The 10,654-nt window shown below is 37.0% G+C and overlaps 1 protein-coding gene across 5 annotated transcripts; it reads left to right on the forward strand.

The window, feature by feature from the left end:
• The first annotated feature begins 2,842 nt into the window (after nucleotides 1-2,842).
• ctdspl3 (CTD (carboxy-terminal domain, RNA polymerase II, polypeptide A) small phosphatase like 3) lies at nucleotides 2,843-10,647 on the forward strand. Of its 5 annotated transcripts, none has more exons than XM_064331523.1 (11): nucleotides 2,843-3,118; nucleotides 4,163-4,277; nucleotides 4,376-4,507; nucleotides 4,844-4,952; nucleotides 5,234-5,345; nucleotides 5,622-5,708; nucleotides 6,897-6,959; nucleotides 7,546-7,625; nucleotides 8,070-8,196; nucleotides 8,352-8,447; nucleotides 9,373-10,647. In XM_064331523.1, the coding sequence occupies exons 1-11, from the start codon at nucleotides 3,002-3,004 to the stop codon at nucleotides 9,436-9,438; spliced, it is 1,104 nt and encodes a 367-aa protein (XP_064187593.1). In that variant the 5' UTR covers nucleotides 2,843-3,001; the 3' UTR covers nucleotides 9,439-10,647. The 5 variants fall into 5 exon arrangements, with proteins under 5 accessions (XP_064187593.1, XP_064187595.1, XP_064187594.1 ...); XM_064331525.1 differs by having other exon boundaries at nucleotides 2,847-3,118; nucleotides 4,138-4,277; XM_064331524.1 differs by lacking the exon at nucleotides 2,843-3,118 and adding an exon at nucleotides 3,143-3,471.
• The last annotated feature ends 7 nt before the right edge of the window (nucleotides 10,648-10,654 follow it).

The following is a 10,654-nucleotide window of genomic DNA, read 5'->3' on the forward strand; positions in this document are numbered from 1 at the left end:
GTGCAAGGTACCTTACTTGAGGCTTAGAGCTTGAATAGAACTGAGCTCTAATATAAGAATCCTGGGGGTGACTTCACCGTCCATAATGGACACGTGTATACAGTGATCCTTGCTATAATAAATTTAATTTCTTTTTGTTTGGAAAAGCTTGCTTTTTTAGTGTGTTTATTGTTAGGTATCCTTTTTGCAGGGGTTGCAAGTGAAAAAGTGCAACTTGATTATTAGCCTTATACTTAAGACAATTCATAAAAAGTACAAGCTTGTTCTAGATAACTAGGTCAGGTAGATTGTATATTGCAAGGACAACCAAAATGTATGTGAAGACTTTGATAAAGAAAAATATTAAGATGTATCTCTTCTGTAATTATAAGATGCCTTATGCTGTGACAATTCTTATTTCAAATCACCATTATATAAAATTATTACACTTTCAAAATGCCTTTTTGGTTCAATTTATTCTTTTATCTTTATATTCGCCATTAATTCAGTGAAGATTGTTTCAGAGCAATTGACAATTACAAAACTAAAAATGTTAATTATATCTTTTTAATCTTGAGGATTATTGGGTTGATAATTCAGTCATATTAACTATTTTGTAGACATAAAGTCAGAATATGAACAAGGCATTTGTCTTCAACTTCTCAGGAAATACACTTCTACCTCCAATTTTACCAGTTCATGCATTCTTGGGCAAAAGTACAGTTTTGAGTAAGTAAGGGGTTGCAATCTTTCATTTTAGGGTTTTAAAGGGCATCTAGAGATATTTTATTCTCAATTACTTTTCAGTTGTTATATAAGACATGACTTTAACCTGATGTGTTCTGAGAAATTTTCTGAAATATATAAAAAACTGTATTTGGATTTTGAATCAGTGGCTGTAAGAATTGGTGTGCAAATTCTTGGTTCATTCAGGCGCATTCCTTGGGTCTACATTATAAAATATTTTAGATGCCCTTTAATCAGACATCTTTGTGTAGCACGTTTCATTTGAGCAGTTTTTTTTAAGGAAAAACTACTTCTGCAACTTACAGTACATCTTCCAAGCATGTCTTGGCATATGTATTTTCCTGTCCTGTACATGTGTGATATTTCTATTTCCCATAATGCCAAACTAGAATCCGCTTGAAATATTTTGGGTGACGCATGTGGCATGTCATGTTTTTATAATGACCAGTTGTCAGAAAAGTGCAAAACAGATTTGCTTCCACGTGATGTTGTCTAATTACATTTCATAAGAATAGAATGCAATGCAGCCTCCTTGCAACTTCTGAAAGGTGAAGTAAATAATTGCCTTTTTACTCAAAATTGTGTTTGTGCATGATTGGAAGGTTTGTTTTAGTACATTATTATTTCAATCAGCTGAACATGTAAACAGAATATTTCGTTTATACAATCAACTTTTGGAGATAAAAATGAAAACCGGTTGCAGCACAAGAAGACAATGAATGTGTAACACAAATGTAAGGAAATGCTAATATGTTCTTTCTCATTTTAAAAGCAACTCATTTTTAATTGCACGGTTAAACAAAAGTTACATTATACAGTTTCTTGAAATACACTGTTTGCTTTAGTTTCTTTACTTGAACAGTTTCACTTGACAGTTGAAAGGCCTTTATGTAAACCAGATTTTGCAGGATTTTGGCAATGTGAGAAATCATTGTACAGCTTTCATAAAAAGGGTTTGCTTTTTATTTCCTGTTTTATTAGCCCTGTCTTCTTTACTAATGTACAGTGCATTGTTGCTCTCAATTTTTACAAAGGTTCAGGTATTGGTTTGTAGCTACTTATAGCAGAAAAAGACAAAAAAACTTTTGAAGTTTACATTTTCTATGTCATACATCATATTCAATCTCAAAATACTAAACCAAAAATGGAGTTTCAACTGTAAGCAAATACTAAAGATTATTAATAAAGTACAGTTCTGATATTATTTACTGTCTTTGACTCTTCTGTTCCATTCTGCATCTTCCATGATGGCTTCCTTGCACAATTCAACAGTTTAAATTTAACACATCCATTGATCATAATAATCTTCATGCTCCATAGAACCCCCCCCCCCGCCCCCGCCCCCAAAATAAATAAATAAATAAATTCATAATAATCCAATCCATTTAATATTTGGACTAGGAAGCCTATGGGATACCTGTAACATAACATCTCACTGATTTGTATGTCAATTGCTTCTTGTCACATTTAATTCTTGCGATAAAATCATAAATTCAGATGTGTAACCATACAGCTATGTGTGAGTTATTAGCAGGCTCCATAAATCAAAGTCTCCAATCCTACATCTATGGTTTATGCGTGACCTTTTGTCATATGTGGCCAGCAACCAAGCAGTAATGAGGGTTCAGAGTGTGTTGTCAGCACCAGGGTTGGACCATTACACGGATACAAAAACTGTTTCAGAATGTAACATACTCGAATGAAACAAACGCCAATGCGAACACAAAATCACATTGCTAGGTATAGCAGACAAGATAATAGCCTATATTTAAAATTTTCCACGTAGTCTAATTCACAGCAGAAATGCCTGGCTATGTTTTCCTTAAGATTCCTTGAAAAACCTATTTAATGTATGTCGGATAAATTTGTAAGAGGATCTGAAATTTCTTTAGGTCTGATAGTGCAGCATGTTTTTTTTTTCTCTGACGCACCGCATCTGCCAGCGTGTTAACCCACTTTAGACTGCACGCAACCGTGAAAGTGTGCTGAGTAGTACAACGTGACTGCGGGATCACGGGGACCAGAGAATTCTGTAGCGCCGCCCACTTCATATGATTGCTCTGATGTTATTGGTGCAGAGAGCCCGGTAGATTTAAATGAATGACGCATAGCGAAAGCGAGAGAACGGTGCTAAACAAAACAAGCAGTTCGTCCAATCAGATGAAGCTAGTGGTATCTCGCAGTGGTACTCGATCGCTGAACGCAGATTACAGTTTAGTTGGGTAATTTGGTACTGTACAGCTAGACATCTAGCTGTTCAGTAATCCCCAAGAGGATGATACTGCGATCCCGAAATATTTCTGCATACGTGCCGAAAGAACCAAAAACACCAACTAACCTTCATCGACGCTGCTCCTACGCGAGAGTGCCGCCGGTGGCAGGGATAGAAACGGTGAGAATAAATTGAACTAGCGCTAGCTAACTCGACTCTCTCAGACGGCTACCCTTACGACCAATACGATGTATTATTTAGCTATCTAACGTTAGCTGCTATGTGGCTAGATCTATAGTTACTGTTATTGTAGCTGGCTGTCTGATAGATTGCTAGTCTATGTATTATTATCAGTCGCCACTGGTTAGTGAGCTAGGTAACAAGCGTGTTGTCATTTGTGAACCCTTACGTTCCCGTTGTTTTCTTTGAAGTATAGAAGAACAGTAACCATTTTGCTTAAAACAATGTGATCATTCTGCGTGGTCAATGCCCGAGTTGTTGCTGGCGAGCTGACTAACATTACCTGAAGCTAGGTTGGGAGCTAGCTAACGTGATCAAACTCTGCTGTGATACAAACGAGACGTACGACTACTAGTCTAGCTAGCTAGCCATTCACTAAAACGTGGAATTGAAATCTGGACACTGCGCTACCGTAACATAATATTTATTACACAGCTTTGTCAGGTTGTCAAAAACGAACGTTAACCAAAAGCTTTGCCTATGACTAGCTAGCAACTTAAGTCAGCTGGGGTATATGAACTCTGGTGATAATGAAGAAGGCAAGCTGGAGAGCCTGTGTTGCCCCGTAACTGTAGACTAAATGCCACTCATTTTAAGGTAGTAGCATGACATCGGGGTTAAGTCGGTCTGTGGTCACAACACATGGAGCTAGCCGTTATTTTCGCAAAAATGTATATCTGGATGCAGGGGGTTTGCAGCCAACGTAGGTTACATAGCCTGGGGGCTTAACAATGTAACGTTAACTAAATGCTGATACATTGCAAGCTATAATATAGTGATGTAAATTATAGCCAACGTTACAGGGAATATTTCTGCAGAATAAAATATTAGGTACTATAACGTTACATACAATTATATCGACTGTTCTCGATATAGGTTATTGGTGCTTATTCGTTGATTGACTTATGTTAAATCTGTCTGGTGGGTGGCTTATCCCATACCATTAATAAACGTGTCAGGTCAGTAATGTCCTGATCTATCCAGGGCAAAGGGGAAATGGTGTCAGACTGCACTACGCAGGACTCTGACGAGGAATGTGTCCCAACCGTCAGTAAAGGCCGCACGAGGAAAAGAGCTTCAACGCATGGAGACCACGAAGGTAGATGACCTCGACATGTTATTCATTGTATTTAGTAAATTGGTTATTTCATTGCAATGATAGGTATTTGTGCCCCTGTCTTTATCTTGGCTATTTAGAGTTCATGACTCCTGTCTGCCGGAAGCGCCGTGTGCGCTTTGGGATGGAGAGAGACTACTCCCACACTAATACAGCAGTAAGGAACATCTTCACCCCGACTGTATGCCTCCCGATGTCAACAGTGGACAATGGTTAGTGACCTGAAGGTCATTGTGTGCATTACCTCGTGCTTAACCTTAATTGAAACACAAAAAAGTACAGTTACTATGTTTGTATTTCTGTTGTTTTGATGGAATCAGCATGTATTGTTAAAATATACTCATGATTCTAAACAGTTGCTCCTGTATCTGTTTGACTCTCTTCACCAAAACCTAGTGTCTAGGTTGTCGTATATTAATCCACAGAATGTTTTGCAGAACATACATAGTAGACCTGGGTGTGGACACCCACCTCAGTAGCACTAAGAGAAAACAGGTCTCTGACTCAAGAAAGGATAATGATGACTATGTGGGGTGTTCTCTTTGAAGGTGTGAAATCCCCTGAGGATGAACCAATGAGTCCAGAACAGTGCATTTTTGGTTATGAGTCTTTAAGCCCTCTGGCAGACGAGGAAGATGATGACGAGGTGTTTAATCCGTAAGTGTTGTGCATAGTGCCCCTATTGTAGTTATTATTTTTTTTTGTAATGATATATTTTTAAAAGAATTTATTATATTTTTAACCACCTCTAAAATAACAGGATAGGTCTATTACTTTATTTTCTTCATCTGAGTGAAGACTATTGCCTTCTATAATGTCTTGCTGAAGAATAATTTGTCAGTGGTCTTGATGTGTTGTGTCACTTCGTATCCGATCTTTTGAGATCAGCTGCCATTTGATTTTTAGACCCACACTTGTTTTTTCCTTTGCCTTTTCAGGTACTGCTTCATCAAAAACATTCAGTCTCGGTCTCAACAATCGAAACCTCGTACCCGGGATGTCCCGGTCAAGACCAGGACCACCCCGCAAGCCACACTTGTTTTGGACCTGGTGAATTTTTATTTTCATTTCCTTGCTTTACAAATATTTTTTGTTAAACTCCAAATTTATTTACTTGGGCGCTGGAATTAAGTCATTTCTAGACAATAGTAAAACTAGACAGAGAACAAGACTGGATTGTTTTCTTGAACAAAGCATAGTTTATTATTGACTGTTTAGTGCACTTCTGATACATTTTTTAAAAACATATTTTGATATACAAGTATTTTTGCATGTTGTGCCTGTGAAAAAAAAGAGTCATTTGTATTTATTGTACATGCTCTGCAGGATGAGACGCTAGTGTTCAGCTCTCTGAGCATGATTGAGAATGCAGAACACACCTTCCACACCTATTTTCAGGATCATGAGTACAAAGTGAGTGAAACAACATCCTCCCTATTACATTATGTGACATTTTCATTATTTGAGTTTCAATTTCCCCCCAGGTTAATGCTTTCTCTGAGTTAACAAGCAATTAGGTGAACAGAAAGGGGTTTGTTTTTTTGGTAGTATTTTAGGTGCTCAACCAGCAGGTGGCAGTGAAGAGAAGAATGTGTTTAGTAGTGCTCATCTAGACATATTCTTAGAAGTAGTGCTGTATGTAAGGCTATACAAGCTTCTCTGTTTCTCTAAAGCAATATTGGTGACCAGGTTAGCATACCAGGTTCCCAGAAACATGACTGAAATAGAAACTGGTGGTGTACATAGAAACTGTACATAAAATGGCTGACAACGAGAAAGTATTAAATTGTTAGAACAAATTGAGGTTGAGGATCTTTCTGATGTTGCAGAGATTAGATGTGTGAGTGCGTACATGAACATCTGCTATTGGAAGCAATGTCAAGGGTCCTAGATAAGCAAAGTCATTACACCCTTATTGGAGCCTGAATAAAATTTCAATAAATTGTCTTATCGAGGAGCTGTGGTCTTTAGTTTGGTGAGCTAGCCTAATCATTTCTGTCATAGTGCCAAGAAGATGGGAAAGGCCAGTTTAAGACCAGCGGCAGACCTGTCTCTGTAGTAAAGACAGTTTTTATGTATGCTTTGAAAATTGGATATACTGGAAAATGGATTTGCCGAAAGAATAAAAACTGTTGTCTTACTCAAAATACTCAACTAACTGTAGCAAGTTGTTAAATGTCACAAATTAATATGTAATCAACATAAGGCCTCTGTCATATATGTCAATTTTTGTTACTTGGGGAGCTACTGATTATTGCCATGTTTATTAATAATACAATACTGTACATGTCAAATAGTACCAATGTGTAATAAGCTGTTTTATACAAGTTTTTGTTTGTCTTCTGTTTTATCACAGATTTAATGTCTGGGACAATAATTCATTACCGGGCATTTTTATTACAATCCAAAAGCAGGAATGTTTAACATACCTTTTGAAAGGATTTATCTTGCTGCACCAGTTGGTAGCCCTCTTGCCTCTGTAGCTGGCCGATTTCCTTTTTCAACTGAAATGTAGCATGTTAGCTAATCTTTGCCAAATGACTTCACTTTCTTAAACTGCCTGCAGTGATCAGGAATGAATCGGTAATCTTTTTCTTCTAGGTCTTCATGGTTCTGAGGCCTCATGTTAAAGAGTTTTTGCAAAGCATGTCAAAAATCTTTGAAGTAAGTTTCTTTCTCATCCATTTCTTGGAAATTCTATTCATTATTATTATTATTATTATTTATTTATGTTTTTTTTTTGTCAGAATGTGAGTATGACAGTTGCCACAAAATAACATTTCTTGCAACTTTCCTTAAGCAATACCTTTTGGCTTTGTTTTGTTCCTGTTTTGCTTTATTATTATATATTATTATTATAAACGTTGGAAATTTAGCTTTAGGGGAGAGTTTTGTTGAAACATTTGTCTTGAAGACAATCAATCTTAGTTATATATCTAATATCATATCTAATTTAAGTTTCAAATTACCCTGTCCTGGAAAAAGTTAATGAGTGCAGTATTTATACATAGAACAGTTTTTTGGAGTCAGACTCAAGGCATGTCAATAGCTCTTTCAGGCTGATGTGAAAAAATGTCGATGTGTGCAGCCAATCAGTTTCCCTGGGATGTACGTGTTCACAGAACCATCCTCTCTGCCCTTTAAGCTCACATAAGCTCACACTGACCTGCATTGCTTTGAGATGTCACCTCTGCATGCAATTGTGGTTTGGCTTGATGGGTTTCATTCTCGGTCAACCTGTATTTTTCAGATGTTTGTTTATACTTCTGCCAAGAAAGAATATGCTGAGAAGATCTTGGAGACGCTGGATCCTCAGAAAAAGCTTTTTCGGTGAGAACATTTTTCCATCCACTTGGATCACTTCTTACTTGAGTCAAAAGCACATGGAACATCAATTTTCAATTCATGGTCCACCCTTTTTTGAACAAAGGATGTGAAGGAAACTCATTTAGAAAGAAAAGATGTATAATTTACATACATTTGAATAGACAAGCATTTTTCTAACTACCTTTCAAGCAAAAGGATTGAGCCAATAAGGCTACTGTAATTTTGCTATTTCCAGCCTATAAGGTATGGAACCTTGGATGTTGGTGAAAATCACTGAGATGTTGATTCACAAGGGACTGAAATAACAGCTGACTGCTGAGAGTACCAAGGGTGGCATGTCGAATTGGGAGTAAAATAATAAGTGGTCGATAACAATGGCTATGAGTATTATACAGTGGGCACTGTGCCATACCTTAACCTTCTAAATCTCCCCTGTTCTGTCTGAAGACATCGTTTGTACCAGGAAGACTGTGCCTGTGTTTTTGGCCACTACATCAAGGACCTGGATGTGCTGGAAAGAGACCTGTCCAAAACAGTGGTTCTGGACAATGCTCCCCACGCCTTTCCTTACCATGTAAGCCTGTACACCCTGTGCGGTCTTGATACAATATGGTCTTGGTTCACATGGCATTCAATGTATTTTCACACAGGACACATGCTGATAAGGATGCTGGTTTGCAAAAAAAATTAAGAGTCCAATTTTACCTTTGTTTTAATGTTCTCTTCCAGCTGATGAATATGATCCCCATCAAGAGTTGGGCTGGAGACAGAGAAGACGATGAACTGCAGAAGCTCATTCCTTATCTTGAGAAACTGTCCGAAACAGTAGGTTAACATTGCTTTGGAGCCTTGATGTTCTTTGTCAGCTGTTATTATTATTAGAGATGTATAGTAGGCTGCCTTGTTCCTAGGGTCTCTTTTAATGTTGAGCACCTTAGAGACATGGTTGCCTCAATTCAGTTGTCTTAGTGAAGCATATAGTTAAAGGCCAGAGGTTAATATAATGTTCCAATAATATAGCCAGTTTGCCAACATGAATAATTTATAGAAAGCTAGTTGGACATTGGACACTACTATCATCTGCGCAAGTTGAGCAACTCAGAAACTCGAAAAAGCCATGTTTTCCTTTGTTATTGCATTGCAGTATTATTTGCTTTTTCACAAGCAAATAATTTTTTAGATGATGCATTCATTTTTATTAAGCTGATTGTGGTGCCTTACATTATTGAGCTTTCATATGACAAGAAATAAAACAAAAAAAGTGTTCACACATGTATTAGTACTATAAAAGGTATACCTTGTGTGATATCAGAAATGTCTCAAAAATATGAACATGTTAGAACTTAAAACTACTTTAAGGTGTAACAGGAATTATTTCTGCATAATTATCCCAACATGGTTACAGCATTGCCTGTTGGTTGGTTAAACACTCACACTTTGGTGCCAGAGGCTCAAATGGCTCAAACCATACTGTTATGCGTGAACGTGGGATTATTTTACCCAGATATAACCCACTGGCTACACTTCTCTTTCCATGTCAGGTCTGCTGTTACATTAAAAAACCTTTATATTGGTATAGTCAGAGTGTGATCATGGTCTTTTTTTACGTTGTTAATAAGATCTAGTATACACTTTCTTTAATCGATGTGGTGATTATAAAATTATCATATTTTCATTGGAACATTAATACAGTTATTTTCAATTTTCAATGTTAGTCATTTTGTATTTACCTCGTGCTTTTACCTTTTAGGAGGATTTCCGGCAGGTTCTGAGGCGGCGGATGGATCATTTGCACAGACTGCTCTCTGAAGACTGATAAGTGGCACATGACTGATAATTTCATTATTGGCACTTATCTATCAATCTGCTCATGTAAAACATACGATATTTCCAGTCTGTTCTGTGTTGCACTCGTCTTAATGGTGTGAACTGTCAATGGGATTCAGGAAGAGTTGGCATTACATATAGAAAAGGCAGAGACCCAGATATACTTACACTGTTTTCTGGAGGAACTGCCTGCTGAACATTATGTAATTACATGGTGTTATTTTGTATATTTTGTTAGGGGTGAAAACCTGCATTTTACATATTTCCTATTTGTATAACATGATATTTGCCTAAGCAATTCAGGTTAAGTACCTTTCTCAGTGGTACAATGGCTGTGCCTCAGTTGGGAATCAAACCTACAATACAGCAGACTTAATGTTTGTTTTTATTTATTTATTTATTTGAAAAGTCTGTGGACCTGGACCAAGGGGTCAAGAATGCCCATAACAATAAGAGACTCTTGTTTACAAATATAGCTGCACTGCCCTGGATCTTTGTATTGCGTAGAATATAGTTCTCTCTGTTGCATAGAAAACATGGTGGCTCACAAGCCACAAAGTGCTGTAATATAATGTACATATTTGTGTTGTCCTAACAGAATTGACTAACTTGGTTTATTAATATATACAGTTTCTGTTTTATTCATTCATGTCATGTGGACTGATCATCTGACTTTACATTCAAAAGTGAGTGCAAAGCTCCTGCCTCTCGCCCAGTGCATTCTGGGATAGGCTCTAGCACCGCCTGCGACCCTGACCAGGAATAAGTGGGTATAGATAATGGATGGCTGAAGTAAGGCGGTTGCATTTTTGAAGAGTGCTAAAAATGTTTAGACTCTTTAACAACTGTCTCTCAGCATGCATTGTATGTATTTGCTTAAACAACAAGTTATGCGTTGTTTTATTCCTCATTTATGGTTGCTCATTAAAAGTATTTGCACTTTCTTGTTTTGTTAGAATGTTGGATATTTGTTTTCAATGGTTTGGGAACATAGTTTTCAAAATGATTTAAATGACTTGTATGTAAGGATAAATGTTTACCTTCAACGTAGCATTTGAGAATCCATGAACAATGCCCTTATTTTTTTCCAATAGGAAAGTAATCCCATGAATCTTTTAAAATAAAATTGACTGTATGGGAGTCATTGTACCAATGAACTGTGATTGATTAGTTAATTAAATTTAATGATGTGATTATACATTAGA

This window comes from Anguilla rostrata, chromosome 4 (assembly GCF_018555375.3).
Source record: "Anguilla rostrata isolate EN2019 chromosome 4, ASM1855537v3, whole genome shotgun sequence".
In the NCBI taxonomy this organism is placed as follows: Eukaryota; Metazoa; Chordata; class Actinopteri; order Anguilliformes; family Anguillidae; genus Anguilla; species Anguilla rostrata.

Bases quoted from the DNA above. Each gene is read 5' to 3' on its own strand.
- ctdspl3 (XM_064331523.1), top strand. From the start codon at position 3,002: ATGATACTGCGATCCCGAAATATTTCTGCATACGTGCCGAAAGAACCA. The intron at 4,278-4,375 runs GTAGATGACCTC...TTGGCTATTTAG, and splicing joins AACGCATGGAGACCACGAAG to AGTTCATGACTCCTGTCTGC. The intron at 5,346-5,621 runs GTGAATTTTTAT...CATGCTCTGCAG, and splicing joins CCACACTTGTTTTGGACCTG to GATGAGACGCTAGTGTTCAG.